Raw genomic sequence first — 27,457 nt, 5'->3', positions numbered from 1 at the left:
GATATTTAGAAAGAATTCCTACTTTTAGTAGGCTTATCACAGGGCTACTGTGCATGGGATAAGACAGAAACACACAAATTATAGTGGGTGTTCCAAGGAAATGCCATTAGAACTAGAGAGGAAGAAAAGGCCCCCAAGTAAGCTTGGTGAGGCCTCAGCTGGCACTTCAAGCAGCAATTCTGTGTGTATAATATGCAGTTTATACTTTTCAGATCAGTTTTGCAGTGATTGAATTTATAATTAAATTAATTATATTGTGTTTAAGTTATACTTATCATTTTCTGTTTACTCACTGATTAATGGCAAGGATTTTTTGGTGTTTTATCGCTTAAAGATTTTTCAGTTCAGGATGGAGTTAGTGCAACCTGGAAAGATAATTCCGTCTGTTATAAAACTACTTTATTGCTTTAGTTGTACCCACTTCCAAGTGCCAATGGGATTTCATTTCGTTGGAGCTACTTAAGGCAGAACCTCATGAGTAAAAAGACTTCTAGACTGTTCTATCTGTAGCTTTGAAACCTACCTGGCAAAACTTTGACTTTTATGATATTGCTCCAGGAATTAGCCTATCCTGACTAATTACATTCACCAGTTAAACTCGAGCTCCTATTTGACTTTTGCCTTACATGGTAAAAGCCTTTTGAAAATGACTTTGTGTCATTTGTTATCAGTTTGTGTATGTTTCCATCGCATACAGTAATATGGCTGAATCTTTACTCCAAACCAGTCTTGGTCTAAATCGAGTCCCAAATATTTAGTCTGCATTATGTCCCCCACCCTTTCATGATAGGTTTCTCTTTATATTAAGTGAACAGAGAATTTGCAGAGAACAGGTTATATATTAAAAGTATCAACCAGTTAAGTTTTGGTAAGTTGTTATTTGGCTATACTAGTTATTTTCTAAGATATACATTTGAGACTTCCCGTTTCCTTCAGGATAAAGGCCACATACTTAAATATGGTGTTCAGGGCCCTCATAATCTAATTCCACTCTGTCCCTCCAGATTCTTCTGCTATTTCCACATACCCCGTATCTACTTAAGCCACTTGCATTGCTCCCAACTTCTCCCTCTTCATCTTGTTCTCCTTTAGGGGTTCCATTCAAAGGAGAGAGATAGTATGAGCAAAGGCACATGTGTGAGAGAGAGCAAGTTCTGAGCAAGGGATAAATATGTTTGAATGCCCTGGTTGAGGTGTGGAAAAGGAAGGGGCTGTTGGGTCAGGCTCTAGGCCTTGTTCTTTGTATTACAAGCACAGTATTTCATAAACCTCATTGAATGAGCAGATGAATGTTTAGCTGATGCATGATACAAATGGCTTTATTGTGGGAAGATGATTCTTGAAAGGTAACTAATTGTATGGCCTATCGAAATCTAACTAAAAATTTTCTAGAAAGATTACAAAGAGGCCAATATTATGCCTATTCTAGGGTGGGTAGCCATGTATGTGTCGGGGGGAAAGGACAGATCACTACCCTTGCGGAAGGTGCATTCAGATGAACAGAATCTAAACAACGAGTAAACTGAATAGCATATCAGAAGCTAAATTGCATGGAGAAAAATTAAGCGTAGGGGTGGGGAGCATTAATTTTAAATAGGGAAATTAGGAAGGGGTGCTTGAGCCATGCTGCCCTGTAAAGAAATGTGGTTCCAGGCAAAGGCCCGGAGTCAAGAGGGCCAGAGTAACTATTAGGGAGTGAAGAAGGGAGAGGTTAGGTGAGGCCAGAGAAATAATGTTTAGAATGGCTTTGTAGGCTTTATGAGAACTTTCACTTTTATTTTGGGGGAGAATGAGAAGAACCATTGCAAGTTTTGAGCCAAAGGGTGACATAATCTGCCTTGATGCAACAGAATTTTTGAAGCTTGAGATTAGTTTGTAGGAGGATAGGGGTGGAAGCAGGGAGACCAGAAATCAGGCAAGAGAAAATAGTGGCTTGGACCAGCTTGACAGAGAGGAAGGGGTGAGAAGCAGTTTGTTTCTAGATATATTTTGGAGGTGGAGTGTTTTTATCACCAGTATCAAATGATTCAGTCTTAGCTCTAAGTTTTATAAACTACCATTGATATTTTTTTCCCTTTTTTCCCCCTTCACCTCTGACTAAAAAAACGTGTGACCCCCCCCAAAAAAAATTTTTTTTTTGTGCTCCGATTTAGTACTTTGACTCCAATGCAGTAAAATTTGCCACTACTATTTCCTAAATGATGCATCTGACCAGCTCAAGCTGAACCTTTAGGTTACCTTGAGTGTTACTGTAAATTTTAGAAAAGTGCCATCAGGGCATAATTCCTTTGTACCTCTTTCTTCTTGAAGTTCCTGTTAAAGATCTTGGCTTAGAAACTAAGGTGTCAGTGTATCCCTTCTTGTTGGCAGTCACTCAGAGTAAGATCACTGATATCCAGACAGCTTTATAAACCTGAACAAGTCATAGTAACACATGGATGGTGAGAGAATTTGTTTTCCTTTCAGAAAGTCTTCCCACCCTCTTCCACTTGGTGTCTGTTTTCTGGTAAGCAGCTGTTGCACACTGAGTGCTAGTGCTAGTTATCTCATTGAAAATACTCTGTTTCCAGAGTACAGTTATGTCAGAAAAAAAAACGGTATAGCTTCTCTCAGATATAAATTACAAAGGGCTATGTTATGCTCAGTGTGTTCTAAGATTACCCACTAGACACCTTTGTGAGAATGGGGACTACATACCTAACCCAGAATTAAAATAATGATGAAGTAGTTAATTTCAGTTGAGATCAGTCTTGGTATGTGTGTATGATTGTATTTGTAAGACATGTAGAGGTGTTGATGTGCTAGCATTGATGGGTCATGGTGAATTTATTCCCCATTTTTTTTAATCACTTTTTTTCCTACCTTTAAAGGTTTTGGCCCCCTTTAATTTCCAGCAGAATGTCTGGCCCTACATTTCGATTAATGTCTTCTTATAAAGCAAGCTGTCACATTTGAAATGATCGATTTTTGATAATTCTCTATAACAATCAGCAATTGGCTTTTTGCCCTATTTGCCCCATCTTTCAAAGGAGATAAGGACAGATTACTTCTGTAACATACTCCCTCTGTCTTCCCTATACACCACAGGAAGAATGTAGTTTTGGGTCAAATTTTGGGTATCTGTTTATCACAATGTGTCGTACTCTTCCATCTGTGTTTAAATATGTAACTCATTTAGTCAGTTGTTATTTTTAAAGTAGGTCTGTCCTAATTAAACACAAAAAATCTTAAGCTTATATCTATCTTTTCGTCTTTTCTGGGCAGAGAGGCAGATGAAGGCTGTAAAAAACCTTTAGAAAGATTGCTGAACATCTGGCAAGAAAGAAGTGTGTATGGCGGCGAGTTCATACAGCAGCTGAAGCTGTCTATGGAGGACTCCAAGAGCCCTCCCCCCAAAGGTAGAAACATCACCACATGTTTACAGCTCTTGGTCTTTGCCTACTTTCGAATCACATATGAAAAGCTGCAGTGGGGGTTGCTGTGAACCACCAGCGATTGTATGATTCTTCAGAGAGATGATCATAAATGATGGTGAGAATTTATGTAGTGCTCGCAGCGTGTAAGCCTGGTTCTAGTATTCATGCTATCCATCATCTCACACCCTTAACTTTGCTGTGTATTCTCTGTGGCTCTCTTCTGCCTTGGTAGAGAGTTTCCTTGCACAAGGGAAAGAAATAACAACATTGTTTAGTTTTGGGGAACTAGGAGGCACCTTGGACTAAGATTTTGCCCTGGCCCTACCACTGACCACTCTGGGGTCTTGAATATGTCCCTTAGCCCTTTTAGAGCTTGGTTTCAATAAATATCGGTGTGGTTTTGGAACATGCTTTTGATGTTTGTCAGCTTGCTGTCTGTAATTGATTTTGGTCTTTACTGAACCCAGAATATCCTCTAGAAGTATGTACATGTATGTGTGTGACCTCACGGAGTCCTCTTAAGAGCTGCTTTTTCTTTAAAGAGGAGTCAGATCAAACATTATTTGGTTTGTGGGTTTGTGGTTAGTTGGCGCGGTTTAATTCTAGTTGGCATGGTGTGTTTCTGAGCTACAAATTTGATCTGACTGCACACGAACTCATTGTCTGGAAGGATAAGTCTAAGTACTAAGGTAGTACTTAGGATCATCTGTAATCTGAACTCATATACTTTTCCAGATTCTTCTTCCATTTCTTCACATATGCTATGGTCTTTGGCCATATCCAGCAGTTTCCTTTCTGGGTGCTCTCAGGGTACCTCTTCCTTTGCATCTGGTGTTACCTCTGCCTAAAGTGTCCTCTGCTGTTTTCACTGCGTGGTGAACTCAGTCTTTAGGAATGCTCTTCTCATTTTGTTGTTTTCCCTTGTCTAGGCACATGTAGCCCTTCCCTCCATGTTCCTCTGGTACTTTGTATATGCCTCTGCTATGGCATTTAACCATGGTTAGTTTACCTGATAATATCACTCATTCAGCAACCCTTTATTTTGTACCTTTCATGAGATCTTCCAGGTCTGAGTTTTTGTTTTTTTTTAAGATTTTATTTATTTATTTGAGAGAGAGACAGTGAGAGAGAACATGAGCGAGGAGAAGGTCAGAGGGAGAAGCAGACTCCCCATGGAGCTGGGAGCCTGATGTGGGACTCGATCCCGGGACTCCAGGATCATGACCTGAGCCGAAGGCAGTCGTCCAACCAACTGAGCCACCCAGGCGCCCCCCAGGTCTGAGTTTACATGCATTTTAAGATGGGGCAACTTTCCCGTAAAACTACAAGTTAGAGGCTTTGTAAGAAGGACGTAAGTGCTTTCAACTGTAGGTCATTGTTTTTTTTTGTTTTTGTTTTTGTTTTTAAAGATTTTATTTATTTATTTGACAGAGAGAGATCACAAGTAGGCAGAGAGGCAGGGGGAGGCAGGCTCCCTGCTGAGCAGAGAGCCCGATGCAGGGCTCGATCCCAGGACCCTGAAATCATGACCTGAGCCAAAGGCAGTGGCTTAACCCACTGAGCCACTCAGGTGTCCCTGTAGGTCATTGTTTTACTTAGAGTTGATGGGAAACAGTTTTGAAGTCACTCTGGATGTAGCTTCTGAAAAGCAAGGTGTTCCCTACTTTGGATTCTGGTCGTGTTTGTATTGTATCTTTTGGAGGTGTTCTGGACAGTGTTGGAGAATTATTCAGCATTCTCTACTCTGAGACTTCATTGGTAAACAGTGCTGATTTTTTAAAACACCTTTGGGCAGGTAGGGGAACTCTGAAAGACAATGTTGGAAGCTAAGTGTTGAATTTCAATTCGACAAGCATTTGCCAGACATGTGCTTTGAGTAAATGGCTATGCTAGATGCTATAGGACTGAGCAGAGGGTAGGGAAATAGTTTCGCCCCTCGGGAGCAGTCCGGCAATTTGGGGAGTTTGTGGCAGTGGTAGATTTGAAAATAGCTCCATTGGGTTTCTGATTTTTTTGAGCACCTAGACATTAACAGCCATTGAGGCAGTATTCCTCCGTGTGGAGGATAAAGCTGATGTAAGGTGATTTCTCTATCCTTGTGCTGTAAAGATGGAAACATATACCAAAGGTTCCAACATGTGTGTTAGTCTGAGCTAATTCCATCTGTCTCCTCGCCATCTTCTTTGGACCTGAGTTACCATAATATTTTACGTCAGTCCTTTGACAATATTGATGAGTTCTCCAGAAGTTTATTTCTAAAATTATATAGTCCTTTTATATTTCAGGTTTGACTCATGGATATTTCTTTGTCTTGAGACAACTCTAGAATTTACCTTTGAAATAAAAATTTTCTTGTGGAACTTTGACAGTAGAGAATAAACGAGCTTAAAAATACCGTTTTAGAAAACTGGAACTTGGGTGTACGTACCCATTTCCCCTTGTATAGGACCCAGGATTCCTAAGTTGTCTGTTCTTGGGCATACTCGTGCTATCGCTGGACTGAATGGAATTTCATTATTTACTTAAGTCATACGTGAGTGACATAGTATCCTACGTTGTAGAAGGATTTAGAAAAGAAAGGTAGATGCAAAGGAAATAGCAATTATTGAGCATCTATTATATTCCAGCCTGCCTGTTGGCTGCTTTTCATGTTAATTTATTTTAAATTCTTACAACTCCTCTATGAATTTGGTATTATTTTCGTATTTCAGATGAAGATACTAAGGCTCAAAAAGGTATAGTTAATTTTGTCCAAACAGATATAATTAATAAGTGGAGAATTCATGTTCTGGTCTATATAACTTTAAAGCCTGTGCTCTTCACACCGTATTTTTTTCCTGGAAGCACATGGATTCAGTAGATTTGAATTAGGGTATGAATTCATGAGCAGGTCACCTAGCTTTCCTGGGCCTTAGTATACTTAGTTTAACTCTTCCAAGCAGGGGTTTGAAACCAGGTCTCAGAGGATGACTCCCAGCTCTGTCACTTCTAAGCTGTGTGACCTTGGGCATAGCATTAGATCTCCCTGAGCTTCAGGTTCTTCACTGTGCCATATGGCTATTAGTAATAACACCTCACAGTGTTGTCCTGAGATTACTTGAGATAACATGGGTAAATGTTAATAATGAAGTGATGATATGACTTTTATTTGAGCCCTATTGCCTGTTTCTGATACTCAGTATTCTGAGTTTCTCAATGATCCAGTGGCAAACTTAGGAGGAGGGTTGTTAGAATTTTTAGTCCCCCAGATTTTGTGCAAGATTAGCTCACATAGTGGTTAAGTGCACAAGCTCTAGGCCCAGCTTCCCCAGGTTTAAGTCTGGTGCTGGCGCTGGGCACTCAGTTTGAGATGATACTGGTGGAATGCTTTCAGAACGGTACATCCAGCATCAGACCTTGGCTGCAGAGCTCTCTCTTTCCGTGAGTAAAGTTTAATGTGTTCTGTTTTACAGTTGCCTTTATTTGGTAGAGAGAGAACAAAGAATGCAGGAGCTATTGCAAACAATATTTCCTGATTCGTTTCTCATTAATAAAAGTAATATAAAACCTGTGGGTATTGGGGTTTTTCTTTTTTTTTTTTTTTTTTATTTATTTGTTTTATTTTGTTTGTTTGTTCGTTTTTTAATCCCAGAAAATTTCAAGTGGATTTCTTGAAAGACCTAGCTTTACAAGTAGATGGCTGCATTTTATAAAGTGTTCAGGAACCTTCAGGCCAACTTTTTGCCTCAAAGTTAATTTTGTAGTCTGCTGTAGTGTCTGAAATTCCAAGGTATCCAAGAGGCATATTAGAAATGCTTAGGGAACCAGGATTACTTGCATGTTAGCCGAGTATAAGACCGCTAGAGACACAGGAACAGGTTGGAGGATAGAGTAGAGAGTGTACGATATGAGGACAGGCAGACTGGGGCCACCTGTAATTTATAAACAGACTATAAACAGAGTGGTTGAGTCAAGAAGCAAGTTTAAATGGTATGGTCAGAAGCTGAAATGATAGTGGGAGGGTACCTGATCTTAAATTGAGTGATAGAAGTGGGATTGACAGACTTCCTTGGCTATTTTTTTTTTTTTTTTTTTTAAGATTTTATTTATTTATCAGAGAGAGAGAGGGGGAGAGAGCGAGCACAGGCAGACAGAATGGCAGGCAGAGGCAGAGGGAGAAGCAGGCTCCCTGCTGAGCAAGGAGCCCGATGTGGGACTCGATCCCAGGACGCTGGGATCATGACCTGAGCCGAAGGCAGCCGCCCAACCAACTGAGCCACCCAGGCGTCCCTTCCTTGGCTATTTTTAATAGCTGCCTGACTAGATTGAGAATGCTGGCCATTATAATTGCTGACTTTGTACAAATGAGTCAGGGGACAGTTAACAGAGCAGGCTGTCCTGTTTGTGTAAATGGAGGCATATGGTCATTTTTGGTATAGCGCTGGTATTTTCCAGACTCTGTGCCACCTCTGCTTTCAAGAAGTTTCCAACTCAGGCCTAATGACACTTTTCTAGGTATTCTAAGGATACAAAGAAATAAGATACTTAATGTTTCAATTGGAGAGGTAAGGCATGTGCCTGCCGGCGCCATACAGCATAGCAGGGCCGGGTGCTGCAGGAGTAGAGGAAGATGCTGGCTTAAGATACTGCTGCTGTTAACTACGGGTGGGCTTTGAGCATAGCTGGACATTGTAAATCATGAGAGGCCATTCTGGGTTTTTGAGTAGAGGCCTGCGGGCAATTCATTTCTTAAGAGTGTAGGCTAAGTTGGAAAAGGAGTGACTAGCGTCAGGGAGGCCGGTTGGGACAGTGGTCTGCATAAGGCATGGAAAAGGGCACATTTCTGATAAGAGGTGATGGGAAGGAACAGAGAGGAGAGATCTGTAAGCTACATCTCAGAAGTGTAGAATCTGCTGGAAGTTGGAACTTCAGGAGAGATTCTGGTGGTCTCCAAGGCATTGTATTTGGAAGATGGGTCCAGTGGAAGTGTTCATAGTGTAAGTAGGTAGCTCAGGAAAGGAGAAGCCTTATGAAGAAAATGATGAATAATTCATTTCCAGTGGAAATAGGAGAGAACTGAAGTAGGATGACGGTGGTTCTCTCTTATTACACCCACTTCCATCAGGATGGCTAAGACAGAAATGGGCCTGCATTATTTTCATTAGTTTGATTTCAGTCTTGTAATGCCATGAGTGAGTGCCAGTAGGAAGTGGTAAAAAGTACTCCCGTTTAGGGGGTGGGTGACTTTGGCTATAGGGCCCAGACGGAGACTGATGAGCTCCTTGACTTTGGACAGACTGCAGCTTGTGGGCCTGGATATATGCTCATAAAGGAAAGCAACAACCTAGGTCTGTCTAAGGCCTTCAACTGCCCAAATTCAGTGATTCTGCGGGTCCTGAGGTGTTAAGTGCTGTGCGGTTTTTATATATAATAGCTTCTGTGTGAGAGTTTGAAACTGAAGGATTCATGTTTTGTAATTTTCTACCTTCTTTAGTGTATTTAACAATTATTTCATGAGCATTGTTCTGGGTGCTTGGAAATGGACAAAAAATATTAAAAAATTGTTTTCACTTACATGCTTATATTTTAGTGGCTACTCCTAACACATTGCCACTCTGATGCTTTATGGTGGTTAAGTGTCAGTGAGGGTCATACCACACACACTGCACATTAATTAGGCAGCTAGTGTGGTGCTAAGTACTGTTAGATATTTCGTATGCAAATTATATACTGTTAGATTTTCTGTTGTACAAATATAGCAGTCCTTGTTTTGCATAGTGCAGGACTGTAAAAAGGACTATGTAGGCTGAAACCATGCAAAATGATCTTAATAATCGAGGGGAAGAGTTACGATTGTTCCATGACTTTAAAAAATTTTTTATCAAAGAATTGAAAACTCATGGTTGATTACAAATCCATAGGGAACAAAAAAGATAGCAACACTGATCATTACCTAGCATGCTAGAACATAAAACGTTAGAAACTTTGAGAATTAAAGTGCTTTATTCTTTGAAATGAACTGCACGATAGGAGTGACCAGAGCTTGCCTTCTGGTGTAATCCATGGTACAGAGCAAGCATCCTGGATGTTTAGATCGGCTTTCAGTGGTTTACCCTTCGTGCTCTCCATGTCAGGAGATATGTTGGAGAGTTCCTATAATGTGAAGAGTTTTGTCAGTATCACTTCGGGACACGGTCGTCCTTGTCATCACAACCGATTTCTTATGTTGATAAGTTGGCTTTCACCAGGTGATTCTGCCTGGGGACCTAGAGTTTCTGGGAGTGGGTGGCAAGCCGGTGTCCCCGCAGCCCCCCAAGTCTTCTGCAGCTCCCTTTATATTCCGTTCACTTCTAACACAAGCTTTAGTTTTAGTTTCTGGGCTCCTCTTTCATCTTTGTCATTTTCACTCAATTCCCTGTTCTGATTATTCATTTTAATGAAATGTCATGTGAATTTGATCCCTGGGAGACAACACAACCACTTTGCTGTTTATTTGTGAACTGAAATAACAGCTGTGCAGTGACCATCCAGTGACCTGAACAGCGCGATGTCGTCACTGATCGTGATGCATTTCTATTATTTACACAGTGATTTGTGGAGTGAAGTTAGCAGCAAAGTTTGTCCTTCATGCAGTTACTCAGGGTGAATATGCCACCGTAACTGCAATTTGAACCAAGGTGTTGGGGGACTGGTGTTGTTTCAACCTTGGTGAAAATCTGTGCATACTAGAATCTCGCAAAGTGAGGGCTGCCTTGATGCAAATGTTGCCGTTTTCCTTTATTTAGTGGAACAGAGGAATAAAGCACTAAGAAAAAATAAGACCTGAAGTACTGACTTGGCTTTCACGTCAAGCAGTTTGGTCAGTTAATGTGTAAGGTAGGAACAGGAGCTACATCCTTGGTTCCAGGAGAAAATGTTTAATTAAGAAGTGTACGTTATTCTGTTTATAACTCAGAGTTTTGGAGGCAGGTGCATGGTGACTCCTCCTTTGACAGATGAGAGAGTGTGTGCTGCTGAAGAATTTGACTACAGTGGAAAGAGTACAGATTTTGAAAGTCTTGCCTTTAGATGAGTTTTGAACTTCTCGGGCCTCCATTTTCTCACCTGCAAAGCTGGAGATGCCGTATCTCAGTTGCACAGAAACTGTTGCCGTGCCTGCCACACGTTACCATCGTTTCTTTACTTCCTAAGCCTAACTCTGTCATTTAGACTTATATCCCACAGATGTTTGGCATTTATTTTGTATTGGCCAGTTTTTTTTTTTTTTTTTTTTTTTTTTAAGATTTCATTTTTATCACAGAGAGATACACAGCGAGAGAGGAAACACAAGCAGGGGGAGTGGGAGAGGGAGAAGCAGGTTTCCATCTGAGCAGAGAGCCCATGCGGGCCTCGATCCCAGGAGTATCAGGACCTAAGCCGAAGGCAGATGCTTAACAACTGAGCCACCCAGGTGCCCCTGTATTGTCCAATTTGATACAAAAGGAACGGTTTTGGAATGGGCACATTTTCATAGCCATTTAAAAACATAAAATACAAATAATAAATGTAATGTAAACGGTTTGCCTCAGAACGGTTGATTTTAAAATAGCGACTTAAAGTAACTTCTCTGAATTGTATCAGTCATATTTCTCAGCAATAGTTATCTTTAATTTTAAGATAAAATAAGGTTAGTTTTATTTTTAAAGGGAGAGTTTAAAGGAAACAATGTGTGGAATTTCTGATGTAATTTTATTGATAGATTTCTCTCTACCTCAGGTTTTCCCTGCTATCTGAAATCAGACCATTCCTATGAAACCTCTCCTAAGCTGAAATGGCATAAAGTGAAGAAGCAGTTACCATTAATTTATATGGAAAAATTTTTGAGCATTCCCAGACCCTAAAATAACCTCTCTCAGGCTTTTCTGATACCTTAGGCTACATCTTTCTAACAGATGCACAAAATAAATCAAGATAAAGCATAGATGCTCATGAATACAGCTCAGAGCTCTGGTGGCTTGATGCTGAGATGCTGAGTGTAGTCGCTGGGAAGCAGCTCAGCAGGGCCGCACCGGCCGCGTGGGGTGTCTGCCGCCTCCATAGCCACTCCCTGCAGCACACATGCTGACCACTGTTTGCACTTTGTGCCTTTCTTTGTGAAAGCGAAAATCCTCTTTGAATTTCTTTTGGTTAGTGAAAACCGGTACTATTACTGTAGGTCTTTCATAAAAGCAAGCTTTAGAAAAGTGAGGAATACCTGTTTTTACTTTTTGACATATCTCCCAGAGTGTGTAGCGTTTTATTTTATATGCAGTGTATTTTCTACGCACCTTCCCTACATTGGCTTGCTCCGTTATATTGTCTCATGGGTTTCTTACCACTTTGAGTCTCTTGTTAACTTATATTTTCAAGAGATAAGCTTTTTACTTAAATGTATTAAGTTTGGTAAGTTTCATTTTTAGATGATGGTTTTTGGTAGTATTTTTCCAGTGAGTCAATCCGAGATGATAGACCTGAGACCATTTTTTGACTCTTCAGTAATGTAGGGAACTACGATCAATTTAAAATAACTAACATCTAGGTTAACATTAAGCCATCTTTGGAAATGTACACCCCTTTGCCCTTTTTTTTGCATGTGGCCCATTGTGCATAGCATTTGACTCCTCCCTGCACGGGCCCTCTTAACCCAAATTTTGTGCCCTTTTCCTTCACTCTAGCAACAGAGGAGAAGAAATCTCTGAAGCGAACTTTTCAGCAGATACAAGACGAGGAGGATGATGACTACCCTGGAAGCTACTCTCCCCAAGATCCTTCTGCAGGACCCCTCTTGGTATGTCAGAACTCCCAGAGAGGAGGACACAGTGGCTTGGTGGAGGGACCGCTCATTGAAGATTACGGCCACAGGGTGGCGCCAGGGACCAACAGTAGGGAACCACCAGAGGGCAGCTCTTAGGGCAACTGGGCACAAGATCCATCCAGTAAAGCTTGCCAGACAGCAGCTCGCCTTTGTCTTTGCATGCCATGAGTCTGGATGGATTTATGTGTTTCACAGTATTTGGACTTGGTTTTGTTTTACTCCTAGGACTTGAAAATACTTCCAAAAAAGTAGATATTTGTGAAAGGGTAGATAATGCTACAAAGATATTTGAATGCCCTCTGCCATAGCTTTTCTCCTGTAGCATGGTTATTTTATATATAAGTAGACAGCTCATTAGTTTCTAGGATAGTCTGTGTGGCTATAACAAATTTGCTACACAATCACCTATTTAAGTATTAAAATAGAGATGAGTTTTTGATTATATATTTGCATTGTTTAGCCCTTCATATAAATTGGCTCATGACCTCTGTGTGATTGGTTAATTTTTGTTACTTATTTACTTATTTACTTAACTTATTTTACTTACTGTCAAAGAAAGCGAGACTCAAGAAGATATTAAATAACTTGCCCAGTGTCTTAATTTGACTCTGGGTGTGACTGACCTCAGAGACTGTGCTCTTTACTGAGTTACATGGCCTCTCATTTTGGCTAAAAGTTTTACTGTATCAAACATAGGTGTGGCTAAGACCTATGTAAATAGGAAGCATTTCTGGTTTGTGTTATGTTAAAATGTTGAATGAGATGGGGGGTTAAGCGAAAACAGTGTTAGGCCATATAGCTGTGCATTTAAAAACCTCCGAGGGGGCCAGCCTGAATTATTAACTTTTAGAGTAATTGGACTACTGTCTACATTGCCACTTATTTACTCCTGGGTCATGATCAACTGGTGAACCTGTCAGCACTCATTGTTTTCTGATTTTTTAAAAATTTTATATTTATTTCTTTGTCAGAGAGAGCGAGCAAGCACAAGCAGGGGGAGTGGCAGGCAGTGGGAGAGCAAGAAGCAGATTCCCTGCTGACCAGGGAGTCCTCTGTGGGACTTGATCTCAGGACCCTGGGATCATGATGAGCTGAAGTCAGATGCTTAACCGACTGAGCCATCCAGGCGTCCTGTTTTCTGATGATTTAAAATTATCCTTTTAGTGTACAAAGTATGCGTTCTTGGTTTGCTCTTTTCTTCGTCTTTTTCCCCTTTGTTTGTAATTAATGAGTTTGACACATTTAATTTGGGGAGTGGCTGCCAAAAATGGAAACTGTCATCTTTGTGACACTCATTTTGTAAAACAAATCCAAGAAAGAATTGAAGTAGGCATTGTCATTTCATTTAATCAGCACACAGTTGTTCAACATCTGGTACACACGCCTTTATGCTATACTGGATACCAGACTATTCTGTATTAGGAATCATAACATCATACTAAGCAGTATGAACCAGGCTCCTTTTTTTTTTTTTTTTTAAAGTTGCCAAAAACATGCTCCTTTAAAAAGCTTGGATTTTTTTGTTTTTTGGGGTTTTTTCCAGGTTGTGTAGAATTTCTTCATGCTCTGCTATCGACTTAGAAAAATTAACTGTGTACATTCTCTTAGAATCCATTGTCCAATCTACCACTGACCTCAGTATAGACTGGTACCGAGCACAGTGTTTTTGTAAATGTCAGGAACAGTTGTTTTGTTTTTCTGTTTAATTCTGTCTACCTTTCTTTAAATCCCGTATATCTTAATGGACAGTGTTGTTTGTGCTTTTATTGTACAGACTGAGGAACTGATCAAAGCTTTGCAGGACCTGGAAAATGCTGCATCAGGGGATGCTACTGTCCGGCAGAAGATTGCGTCTTTGCCTCAGGAAGTGCAGGATGTTTCTCTGTTGGAAAAAATAACAGGTGAGAAGGTAGAGTTTGGTCAAAAGGTGAAGGAAGAGGGACATTTCTCTAATGCATCAAACCCTAGGTCATGCTTGTATCTGCAGATACAGATTTCTTCAATGTGGTATTGGGTTTTGCAAACAGCGTAGCTGTTGAAACAGTCCATGCTTGAGTAGTGACTCTAGGAACTAAGCAGAATGCAGCATGCCACAACCTGTGGCACTCTTAAGTAAGGTCTGTTGAAAACACAGGGCAAACTGTATGTGATTTGGGGGACAGGAGAGAAGACATTAAATTCATGATCATCTTACTAACAAAACTTACGGTTCAGTGCTTTGTGATTTATACACTGCACACAGACACACCCCATAAATGACAGTGTATTTAATGCCAAGAATGCCAGGTGTATAGTGTTAAGTCATGTCATTTTGCCCTCTTGATGATCACTGCCAGTTAAACAGGGAGGGACACGTGACATTATTCCCGCTATGTGCATGGGAAATTGAAAGGAAGGAGTCAAACACGAGCTAGTATTCCTAGAGAATGCTCTGTGTCAGATACTTCTCTTTGTGATGACCTTTTGAGGTCCCTGACTGTATATCCCCATATTTCATAGAAGGAAATAGAGGCTTTTGAGAGGTTAGGTGTCTTCAGGCAAGATTCTCGTCTCCATTTTCTTCACGGCATTTGATCACTTCATGTTTCTGTGTCCCATTTTGGTAATTCTTGCAATATTTCAGACTTTTCTACTATATTCCTTACAGTGGTCTGTGATAAGTAATTAGGACTCACTGAAAGTTCAGGTGATAGTTAGCATCTTTTAGCAACAAAGTATTTTTTGGTTACAGTGTATACTTTTTTTTTTAAACATAGTGCTCTAGCACACTTAGTAGAACGGTATAGTGTAACCATAACTTCTGTATGCATTGGGAAACCAAAAAACTCATTTGACTCCTTTATTGTGACATTTGTTTTATTGCAGTGGTCTGGAACTGAACCTGCAATACCTCCGAGGCACACCTGTATTTTAAAGGTGGTTGGGGAAAACCTTTCTGATGAGATGACCTTTGATCAGAGGCCCCCAAGATTAGGAAGCAAGCCGTGAGGATATCTGAGGGAAGCAAGTGCCACCCAGACAGAGGGTACAGGCCGAGTAAAGACTTCAGGTCAGGAGCATGCTTAGCTGCAGGACACAACTCGGAGGCAGTCTAGATCCTACAGGCAGCATCTGGGCTCACTCTTCCTTCCCCAGCTCTGGCAGTTGGACCCTGTTGTCTGTCAGTCCTTCCACCTTTTCTCAGCCTCCACTCCCCTCCGGCCTTACTTTCTTCTCTACTTAGCACAGAGTCTTTATAATCGCTCCCTTACATATGCCCTCAGTCTCTGGTTTTCCTCGTTCCTCTTCACTTTAGTCTTCTGGCAAAACTCCAGCTTTTCTCTTGGCTAAGTCCAACTTTTGAGGTTATTATAGTGATCAACTCATTTATTCTTACTATCAGAATTATAGTCTGTAAAAGTTGGGAGCAAATTAACAAAAAGCTAGTAATGTATGTGATTTTATTTATCTGTTTTCACTGACCTAAAGGACTCATGTCTTATAGGCTTTTTTCTTTTTTTTTAAGGTCTACTTATTTATTTGCGAGTGAGAGAGTAAGTGCAGGGGGAGGCATGGGGGGCAGAGGAAGAGGGAGAGAGGATTTCAAGCAAACTCCCTAATGAGCCCGATGTAAGGCTCTATCCCATGACCCTGAGATGATAACCTGTATCAGGAGTTGGACCTTAACCAACTGAGCCACACAGACGCCCCACTTTTTTTTAATTAATAAAGAAATTTATTTTGATTTTTAATTGCAATAAAATACACCCAATTTACAATCTTTAACCATTTTTAAGTGTACACTTCAGAAGCTCTAAGCACATTAACTTTATTATGCAGCCAATTTCCAGAACTCTTTTTGTCTTGCAAAACTAAAACTTTATACCCATTTAGTAACAACTTAGTTTCCTCTCTTGGCCGCCTTTCCTAAACCAGCTTTGCCTCTGTTCTTTCCTGGACCCGCACAGGGGGGTGTGGCTGGGAAAACAAGTAACCACCCATAAGCTGACTTTTCTTCCCACTTCTGTGGGTGAACGTGCCATTTTCTAAACCAGCCCCCTGCCTGTTTGTCAGCCCTTTTCCTTCTCATTGCTCAAGGACAGTGCTCCAGCAGTTGTCCATGTTTTCCCTCTACTGGCTCCTGCTGTACAGCACAAAAACATGTACTTTCCTTCCCACATGGGAAAAACTTTTTTTCTTGACCCGTATGTTCCTCTAGTTACTGCCTTATTTCTCTGTTCTTTGTAATAAAACATTCTAAATAGACTGCCTGTGCTTATTTGTCTCCCTTTCCCTCTTCCCATCCTCGTGTGGTTCCACTTCACTGAAGCTGCTCTGATCAGTGTTGATGATTTCCTTCTATGTTGCCAGTCCGGGGCTGAATTTTACCCAGTATTTACTTGTGGTTGTCGTGGCTTGATCTTAGTAGCTAGCGTTCGGCCCAGTTGGTCATTTCTTCTGATTTGGTGCAGGAGACAGAATAAAAACACCCCGATCGACCCAGACATCTGTGTCCTAATCCCCAGAACCCGTGAGTGCGTAATCTTCCATGGCAGTAGGGTCCTTACAGGTGTGATAAAGTTACGGATCTTGAGGTGGGGAGGAGTATCCTGGATGATTCAGGAGGGTCCCGTCTAGTCACAGGGTCCTTCTGAGAGGGAGGCCAAAAGGCAGTAGTAGAGAAGGAGATAGAACCCTGGAAACAGTCTTTGCTGAGATGCCTTTTGAAGGTGGAGGAAGAGGCCATGATAATAAATACTAAGATAATACATTTGTGTTATTTTCAGCCACTTTACTCGTGATAAATCTGTTGCAGCAGCGGCAGCAGCAGGAAAGTAGGACTCTTTCCTAGCTTTCCTCACCGCCCTCTGGCTGTTGGCTCTGTAGTCTCCTTGGCTAGTTTCTTCACTCCTCTGTTACCTCTTAATGTTTAGTATTCAGCGCTCTTCTCTAGTTAGTTTCACTGACAGTTCCTCTTATCCAGGTTGATAACTTTAAATAATTTTTAGGCTAATCATTCCCTCATTTATATCTCTGTTGTTGACTTGTCATTTGAACTTGAGGCTCCTACATCTAGCCTTCTGCTCAGTGTTAATAGTTGGTTGTCTCAAAAACCATTTCATACTCGCCCTGTCTGAAACCAAACTTGTCATCTTCTCTCCAAAATCCATTGCTCTCACGGTCTTCCCCTTATCGGTAGATGAGCCTCTCATCATTCCTGTTGATCAGGACCCAAACCAGTGTCTGACCCCAGTGTCTGATATGGTCACCACTTCCACTGCTACTGCCTGGCGCAAGTCACCAGCATCTTCGCTGGGATTATTGCAGTCGTTTCCTCTTTGGTCTCCCTGCTTCCTCCTTATTTCCCCAAATGACCCCTAGCCATCACTCTGTTCTTCACATAACTAGAATAACCAGAATGATCTGTTCAAATGAAGTCAGTACTCAGAGCACTCCAGTTATATGGGCTCCTTGCCAGGCACTTTCCCCTTCTAGGGCTTTGTACTTGCTGTTTCCTGTGCTTGGAATGATCTTCCCCAGATAGTCACATTCATGTAGCTTGTTCTCACTTTTTCCAGGCCTTGGTTTACATATCATCTCAGGGAAGCTTGTCCTGACCACCACATTTAAAAGTCCAGTTCTCCCTCTGAATGCCCCATGCTTTCTCCTCTGCCTTTTTTTTTTTTTTCTCTCTAGAATTCTGATCTTCAGCTGATGAACAAGTAAAATGTAGTATATTGTTTCTCTTCTTATCTGAGAATGTAAACTCCTTGGGACAGAGAGTTTTTGTCCTTTGTGTCCCCTTTTGCTCTGAGAGCCTAGAATGATGTTGGGCATAATAGAAGCCCACATATTTATTCAGCTAATTAGATGGTTTGGGGCATAGCAGTCAGATTGGAGTGGGTTAAGTGACAGTGGTAGGAGAGTAGGTGGATACCAGGGTACCAGGTGGGTACCAGGAAAAGGAGGCAGGGAAATGGGCAGTAGCTAGAGAGTGACATGTGGACAGAAGGTAGAGCAGCGCATTTGTATGCTGATGATAGTGCTGGTGGAGGAAGAGAAGGAAGTTGAGAGGTGTAGGGAGTCACAAGGGACAGTCACAGCAGCAGAATCTTGGAGTGAGCAAGAGGGAATGGGATGCCCTTGCTCTTTGTTTCAAAGCACTGATCTACTCTTTTTACCCTTAAAAGCCTTTCTAAAAATACTATATATGTGTGTGTGTCTGTGTGTCTATATATAATATGTACATATATATGTACATATTATTAGAGCTCTAATTTCACCAGATCCACATGAAATTAATTTTTTAAAAAAGATTTATTTATTTATTTATTTGATAGAGCGGTCACAAGTAGACAGAGAGGCAGGCAGAGAGAGAGAGAAGCAGGCTCCCCGCTGAGCAGAGAGCCCGACATGGGACTGGATCCTAGGACCCCGAGATCATGACCTGAGCCGAAGGCAGCGGCTTAACCCACTGAGCCACCCAGGCGCCCCTGAAATTAATTTTTTCATTCTTTGATACTTCAGCACAGTTTTTTCCCAAACAGTGAGTTACAACTCATTAATTGGATGTGAAATAAGTCTGGTAAGTAGTGATGAAAATTAAAACAGACAGACAAACGCAGAGTAGAAGATGGAACACTTTGCACATAGTAAGGATAAGTATTGTTTTATGAAACTTTTGTTTCTTTTTATGTGTTTGCCTAAAGAGTGTTTCTGTGGGTCGTGTTTAAAGAATTTGAAAGAATGTCAGTTCTTATCAGACCCCATATTTTCTGGAATGGAAGAAGAGAGCTCCTGCCCAGGTTCAAGACCTACATGGTATAAGGGGCAGAGTCCTATTTTAGAGACATTTTAGATCCATTTTACAGACATGGTTTTGAGTCCCAAATCCTCTGTTAACCACATGGTATCAAACCTGTCCTATAGCTTTTATTTGGTCTTAGTTTCCATACCCAAGAAATGAGTGCTTGCTTTTGTGGTTCAGAAGAACATGTGAAGGATTCTTAACAAAATAGTATGAAAATGCTTTCGAAACTCTCAGAGGCAAGGAAAAATTATTTCATGTATGACTATGACCTTAAATATTTCTTTCTGTTTGTTTTGTCTATAGAGCTTTTTCAGGAATAGGCATTTAGAAATCCTTTGCAAGATTCCCCTCCTTTTACAGTTGCCTCACATCGGGTAATTCAGAGATGTCCTGTCTTGTTAACAGGAGTGAGTGCCTTTGGATTTCTCTGTCAGCCCATCCATTGTTTGTCTACAGGTTCTGGCTTATTCTTGGACTCTCTACATTGGGAGAGAAACTGTTAGCCTCCCCCAGAAATGTTTGCAATCATGCCTGTGTGATTTCTATATTGTCTCTGTTTTTTGGTCTCATTTGTACATAGACAAAGAGGCAGCTGAACGTCTTTCAAAAACGGTAGATGAAGCATGTCTGTTACTAGCAGAATATAACGGGCGTCTGGCGGCAGAACTGGAAGACCGGCGCCAGCTGGCTCGGATGCTGGTGGAGTACACCCAGAACCAGAAAGATGTTCTGTCAGAAAAGGAGAAAAAACTAGAAGTGAGTACCTGCCGAGGCGGACCCAGACTGCCCAAGTTTCCCTTCCTATAGTCCACAGCAAGAGGTTTCTTTGTGCTTTCATTAACTTTTTTTTTTTTTTTTGTCTTTTAAAAACTAATGAGTTGAGAAGATCCACCAGATATTGTAGTCATTTGAACCAAGTTGAAAACAAGTCTTGTTTTTGTGTGTCCAAGAAAGAACAAACCGGAATGCAAGAAGCATTGAAACCTTAAAGCATTTAGGATCTTAATACTACTTTAGTTTGAACTCACATTAAAAATTGTAGACCGAGGTACAAAACGAACAGGTGGTTGGCAAAACCGAAGCATGTGTTTTGTTAGGATTTGGAAAATACTTAAAATTGTCTTCCTTTTAGGTTATATTGAAATTTCTGACCCGTAAGCCATGGTTAAAGCCAGAAAGTAGTCTGCCTGTCAGCTCTGTCTGCAGTCAGTTCTAAAACTTCACAGTAGTGCTTATGGAGTCCAGTTCTCAAACTGCTGAGAAGGTGCTACTTTCTACCCTGAGTTGACATTAGCCTGAATGCCCTTGGGGAGGGGCTTTAGAACTAGTTCCTTAACCTGCATTTATTTGGCTTCTTAATTAAGTACATGGTGGTTTTACATCAGTGCTTGCGTAACACAGCCAGCGGTGTGGACATTTGGGAACCTTTGCTTGCCCCACGCTGCTAGCGGTTTCAGGGGTCAGGACACTTTTCAGTCAGAGAATCTGTTCTATATCACAGGAAGCCCCAGAGTAGGTACCGCGGGAGGGGATAGTCCCCCCTTCCCCACCCACCCCTGTACTCAAGAAACATGTTCTCTGACACAGAGGGAGGGAAACGGAGCTAGTCCTGTGGCTGAGATTACCGTCTTTGCCTTTCCACGCAGTTAGCGACTTGAGGCGGGCAAGCATCGACGGGCACTTTTGACCCTATCCTTACCTGCAGTGATTTCGAGAGCAGGGCTGGGTAGGGGTTGGGGGAACTTCATGAGCCAGTCTGGAAGTGGAAGATGGGAAATGGTCATGAAAGTAGGATGGCTTAGATTTAGAAATCGACACTGACCAGAAATCCTAAAGGGAGTTTCACAGGCAATACCAGACGGTCATTTATCTGAAATGCTCATCTTTCACTGAGGAAGCATTTTCAGCACTGTGCCCCGGGACTAATAAGAGAGTGTAATTAATGATTCTGGTTGTAAGTCACCATGCCATCTGTTGAACTGCCCCTTGGCGACACATTAAGGGCTTTCTCTGATCTGTCAGACATTGATTATCATGAGCAGCTGTTGTTGGGTGGAACATGGCAAGCTACCATAGAGGACAGAGTCTTTGAGAAGGAGATTGGGTTGGTAGAGTGGATTAACTCTTTATTTCCCTTCCTCACAGTTGCACTTGGCTCCCTGTGTTTTCTTGGGGGATCATTCTGGTTTCTTTGGAACCAGTGGTTTGTGAGATGCTATGAAAGGTCATTAAGCACGGAGATGGATTAGAGATTTGGGTCTGTTCTGTAGCTACAGTCCAAATTCCTGTGCTCATCTGGGCATTGGGGCATTGGGGGTTCCATTGCTTAAGAATCAGAACAGGAAAAAAAAAAAAAAAAAGAATCAGAACAGGAGTCTACCATTGCTGGAAAGTACAGATTCTGAGCTAAAGGTCCTTTCTTTTCTCAAACCATGTCACTTAGCCACTTGAATAAAACCATTCACTGTAAAGATGAAGCTAAATTTGCTTGTTTAAAAACAAAAGACTAGATACAATGTAAGATGTTGAGATCTGGCTAGTTTTTTTCTTTTTTCTTTTCTTTTTTTTTTTTAAGATTTTATTTACTTAACAGACAGAGATCACAACTAGGCGAGAGGCAGGCAGAGAGCGGAGGAAGCAGGCTCCCCACTGAGCAGAGAGCCCAATGCGGGGCTCCATTTCAGGACCCTGGGATCATGACCTGAGCTGAAGGCAGAGGCTTAACCCACTGAGCCACCCAGGCGCCCCTGGCTTGTTTTTTTCTTTAACCATGTTTGCTGGCTGCTCTCTAGAATTTATGATTTTTCTCTCCTATTCGGGAACAGACTGGTCTCACTCTACCATACCCTTATGGCGATGGCAAAACTTGAAAAGTATGTGCCGCTTGAAAGGTGATGCGTTACCACTATGAATCATTTTCAGGCCTCGCAGTCTCTTGTTGAGGAGGGCTGTCGTCAAGTATGCTTGTCCTTTTAACATTCACTGTAACACTCGTAGTCCTTGTTTTAAAATTGCCATATCAGAATGTAAATCAAATCTTTTGTTTTTTTAATCCTGTCATTACCTTTAATGTATGAACATGGAATTCTTAGAACTCTGGAAATGTAATGATTTGCTTGAGAGCTTGTTTTCTTCCCAAAGTTCTAATTTGTTAACAGATAAGTTTGCCTCCTCCCCCTCTTCACTCCCCTTTTTAAGTTCATCTCTTCCTTCATGTAACAAGCATACCTTTTTGTCTTTCACTTAAGAATCTTATGTTTGATTTCTGGGTGGCTCCTAAGCTTTGGAATAGGGAATGTGATGATTTGGAGCCAAGGATGATTTAGGTGCTGGCATGTAGGAGGGGGCAGTTACGGCTCACAGAGAGAGATTGTGTTTCTGCCCTCAAGGAAGTCATGAACAGCTTCAGTGAACATAAAAGCAAACCAGGGGATTATACATAATGTAGATTAAGGAGGCAGTGGGCCACTCTGATTGTGGTTTAAGGTCAAATCCTAACTTCCTGGAAGGTAATAAAAGGCTTTTCGTAAAAGGAAATCGCAAGTGAAGAAGAGAAATATGTTTATAAATGGGAAAGCCAGACCGGAACAGACAAATGTGTGAAGAAAAAAAACAAAAAACAAAAAACCAGAAGCAGTGGGAGGGAAGTGCCCCAGTGCTCCAGTGGGAACCAGGCTCTGTACTATTTAAGGAGCTGCTTATTCCTGAATAAAGTCCACACAGCCGGCGCCAGCCAGATGTCCAAAGATGAGCAAGGTGTGCTGTCTTCCCTCAAGGAGCTCACACTCTACTGGGGGAGAAACAGCAGTGAATGGAGAGTTAGAATGTGAGAAGTAAGGGGAATATCATAGCTCACTGAGTAATAACAACACTAATTTGGTCAGAAGTTTATTTACAATATGAGAGAATTATTAAACACATGGGCAGTTTCTGAACCCTGAAATACCCTTCAGCAGATCTTCTGAAGTCTGCTGGCCTTTGTGGTCTTAGGCTCTTGGAGTGCCAGGAACAGAATTTTTCTCAATAAATATTTGTGTGTGGAATTTCCATCAGTCAATGTACTCTTTTTCTTTGTTTTTGGTGGTTTATTTATTTATTGTGGTTGGGTGAAAAGGTTTGACAAGTCTGATTTAATTTGTGGTAAAGAAAGGTGACTTTTTGATAGAAACTCCTATGGCTTTTCTCATTTGTGCTTTTTCCCCCTTTAAGTAGAACCATGGTTCATTTTGAGATGACGGGGTTTTGTTTTTTACCCATTCTTTTGGGTTTTTTTGCCTCTGTTTCTGGACGTATAGTGACGTTGGCCTTCAGCCTTCCTCTTAAACTCCAGGCAAGGTTAGAAGGGGGCCGCTTCACATCTATTGCAACACTTTTGTCACGAATGTGGGAAAATCTAGAAATGGGAAGGAGGGCATGTGGAAGGAAGCACAATGGTCGCCTCGAAGTGGTTGAGAAGTTTGGAGGGTACAGAAGAAAGCTAAATCAAAAAGGTGAGGCCAAAGGCACCAGAAAAGCCTTCAGACTTCAGATCTTAGAGCAAAGGGAAAGTTTGTTTTTGGTAGACAGAGGTGACTGTTACTCCAGTTGTGTGTTAGAAGCTCATAAACCATGTCAGAATGGGTCGGATGGACTTCCTGTCTTGTCAGTTTGGATAAAAGCACGATGTGGGTGTGTTCGTCTGAGTGATCAGGGCATGTGGGGAGAAGGGGAATGAACAGAGGGAGGGAACAGAGATCTGTTTGTACAAACAATGGAGGAAATAATCGAAAAGGAGCAGGTACTCGCTGTTTTACTACCATAATATATCGGCTATTTTCATTCACATTTTAGTGTTTGGTTGTCATTTCTGGGGGAAAAAAAAAGTCATTGGAACTTTCATAGGAATCACACTGTATCTCTAGATTGTTTTGGGAACTATTGCCATTTTAACATTTTTAACTTCCAATCCATGAACACAAGATTTCTTTCTGTTTACTTAGATCTTTTAAAATTTCTGCTGCAGAATTTAAGAAAGAATGCAGGAGGCCCGCTAACTGGTGCATTTGCCAATACAAAGGCTCCATTTAGGTGCCATGAATACCAGGGACCACAGGAGAGGGCATTAGTGTGTGCCGCCTTTTAGTAGGTATGTGTACCCCAATGTTTACGGAGCGTGCATACAGATGGATGTGTGCTCAGCAAAGCCACCAAGGCACAGCCATGACAGACAGCCTCACTCTTTGCTCAAAATGAAGTGGCACATTGAGGCCTGGATATAAGTCGTTAACAGAACTGTTGAGCTGGATGGAACCTTAGACATCGTGGAATCTGACTTCTGAAGAAATTCAGACTCAGAGAAGGGAGTTTGCCACAGACCAGGAATAGAATCCAAGGCAGACATCTGGTAACTTTCCACCAGGTTTGTGTTTTCCTTTGTTGTTGTTTTGTTTATTTTAAATTTGATTCCATCAGGTCAGCAACTGGAAGGCATCCTACACAGAAGAGCAACCAAAGTTGAATCATTGCAATAATCCCCAAGAACCTTGTTTTAGAAGAATGCCATCTTCTGTAGGGGGATTAAAATAGTTGAATGAAGCATTTCCGAGTGGCCTCTGAGAAGACCTTTTTAAGGTTTGAGAGAGCCAGCTCTGCCACCAAGGTTCTACATACCCTTCTGGCTGTGACTGACTGTACATGCTGTGGGGGCGTGAGGGTGATTGGCTCATTGAACTTGGAGCTGCTGCTTCTCCCCAGCTTGGCACCTCCCCCTTGGCCATAACGAATACTCGGGAGTAGAGCCTTCTACTTCAGACAGCACAGCTGGGAAGGGGGAAATGGCCCAGGATCTAACATTGCCTTGTGACTCTTCGTATTTCTGTTTGCAGTTTGGTTATAACAACTTGAGAAATTCTTTGGCTGCAGCTGAGAAGGTACTAAACCAAACTGATGGCCATCTGTTGTTTTTGGCAGCAGGGTACATATGGTTAAGAGCATTTATTTCAATAATGGGATAGGCAATAGGTGGAGATAAATCCATTTTTTGTCAACTTTGGAGTAAATTCTTTTTCTCACGATATTCAAAGGCAGTGTCTCATTGTCCGTTCCAGTAAGGGCAGATGGGAGCCGGTGATCTAATCCTCATTTTAGATGAGAAAACAAAGCTCAGAATGTCTATGAGGAGTTCAGGGTCACAAAGGAAGTCAGTGAGAACCAAAACCCTAATCTCCTGACTCCTGACCCTAGTCATCACCTGCAGTGTTCCCCTGGGAGCCGAGAGGCCCCCGCCTAGACTGCCTCCCACAGCCCTGCCTAGCCTGGCCCCACCTGCTCGCAGCCCTCTACACTCGCTGCCCTTCCTTAGCAGATGATTCTTTTCCTCCCTAGAGTCGCAGGGGCTGTTCCAGCCATTGTTGAAAAGGTCAGTCTGCTTACGCTGCTCCAGGGACCCCCACAGAGGGTTCGCGCTCACATCCTTCCCCACACAGCAGCTCGTGGCTCGCCCCCTGCTTTTTCACCCCTGCTTTGAGATGGGAGCCTCCCCCTACAAAGTTTCCTTCCAACAAGAGGGGACTTTTCTTGAATTTTGTGGTTCTGCAAGTAATTTGGAGTTTAGAGGCTGTGTCCTCGAAGTCCTTCCATTCTTTTCAGTTGCTGCCAACCCTTGCACTCAGGTTAGATTTTTAGCTGGAGCTTTTATCTGTGAGGTTGCATGCACCCACGCACTCACATGGGTAGGGGAGTGGGTAGGTGCTCATGTGTGTATTTTTTTTAAATGTTATCTTGTGAAGTGGGGCGGAGAATGCCTCATTATAACCGTTCTAATGTACTTCACTCTACTTGGCGACCTAAGGGCATGGTTCGCCAACACTTGAGGCTTCACATTAAAGAAGTGACATGATTTCAAAGCTCTCCCAGCTGGAATTCCATACGTTTAGTCATAGCATCATTTCGATACTTATAGCCCAACTTTTGGCGATTCCTCCTGTTTTCCAAAATAGCTCTGCTGAGTTTCAGCTGGTGTGTGTAGCACTACTTCTTTGTATTTACAAAGTACATATACATGTTAAGTCAAAACAGCATCTGGGCCTCTAGTCACTGCTTGCCTGCTAGAACATTCATTCTTATTCAACTATTGGTTCTTTATTTCTGTTTTTCTTATTACGAGCACATCGCAGAGAAGCTTAGAAAATAAGTATAAAAAAATTATAATCTCACTACCCAGAGAACTTTTGATTTTGGTATATTTCCTTTATTTTTCCATATATATATATTTATATATATTTTTAAAGATTGCATTTATTTATTTGAGAGGAAGAGAGAGTGAGCCAAGAAAGGAGCAGAGGGAGAGGGCCAAGCAGACTCCGAGCTAAGTGTAGAGCCTGACACGGGGCCTGATCCCACAACCCTGAGACCATGACCCAGTAGCCCCCAAACCAAGACCAAGAGCCAGATGCTCAACCAACTGAGCCCTCCTGGCACTCTTTTTCTACAATTTTAAAATTAAAGTGATCATAATACATGGACAATTTTCTGTCATGCTTTTTTTTTTTTAAACTTATTAACAGAAACTCATGTAAACATTTTAAATGGTTGCTTGAACACTATAGTTAGATAATCAGTGATTATTTTTATTGAGTATGTTTTTTGGTTTTCTGGTTTTTTGTTTTTGTTTTTGTTTTTGTTTTTACTTTGGGCTAACTTCCAGTATGGGAGTATTTGCTTCCTGTAAGTTTCAAAAAATGGATTATGTGTGTATGTGTAGATGCCTGCTTGTCTTTTAAGTATGCTTAAGTTTATATATTTCAAGGTCTTTGCCACTAATATGCTTTCCTACCTTAGGAGTTCTTGCTCTTCCAAAGCATCTGTGGCAGCCTGGCACTTCATAGAGCTGTAGAGCTAGATAGATAGGACGTACAGATATCCATCCCCAAGTTAAGCATTAATCATTGTTTCGTGAAGAAATGAGCATTGAATAGTTTAGTTAGACAAATGGGGCTCTCTTTTGGGTTTTAAGTTATGTTTACATATGAAACAGCCGTGAGAAATAGCAGCTACTTCTTATTATAACACTGACTTGAGGGAGCATCGTTTTGAGAGCAGGTTCAGATTACAGAAATTTGAGCCCTAGTGTCTAAATGTCTGACTCAATGGATGCGTATCATTTTGAGCAGAGATCTATTTTAGTCTTTAGGAATGTTCCTACTACTGTAAGGTAGGCCTTCACCCACTTCAATTGGCAATTTTTGTAGAAAATAAAATTGGATTGTGTCATACTTTGCAATCTTGGAAGTTCCATTTCTGACTTCTGTTTTTATCCTCTATAAGATACAGGGCTTGAATTAAGATTAGAAAGTCTTTTCCTACGATTACAGCTAAAAGTGTTCGTGGTTGTAATCAGGAGGCAGAATGAAACCTTTGCAAATGAAGCCCATGAGCTCCCAAAGGTGTGACGTGCTTCCT

General features: G+C 41.5%; 1 protein-coding gene across 1 annotated transcript in view; it reads left to right on the top strand.

The window, feature by feature from the left end:
- RPRD1B (regulation of nuclear pre-mRNA domain containing 1B) overlaps positions 1–27,457 on the top strand; it is a 51,063-nt gene that overhangs the window by 9,215 nt on the left and 14,391 nt on the right. The window contains exons 3-6 of the mRNA XM_059133249.1: positions 3,265–3,398; positions 12,089–12,201; positions 14,003–14,129; positions 19,599–19,774. Of these exons, the coding sequence (XP_058989232.1) occupies positions 3,265–3,398; positions 12,089–12,201; positions 14,003–14,129; positions 19,599–19,774 (550 nt within the window). The remainder of the gene's footprint in view (positions 1–3,264; positions 3,399–12,088; positions 12,202–14,002; positions 14,130–19,598; positions 19,775–27,457) is intronic.

The sequence above is a fragment of the Mustela lutreola genome, chromosome 9 (genome assembly GCF_030435805.1).
Source record: "Mustela lutreola isolate mMusLut2 chromosome 9, mMusLut2.pri, whole genome shotgun sequence".
NCBI lineage: Eukaryota > Metazoa > Chordata > Mammalia > Carnivora > Mustelidae > Mustela > Mustela lutreola.
The sequence above is the reverse complement of the archived record's forward strand: the minus strand, read 5'-3'. Positions and strand labels throughout refer to the sequence as shown.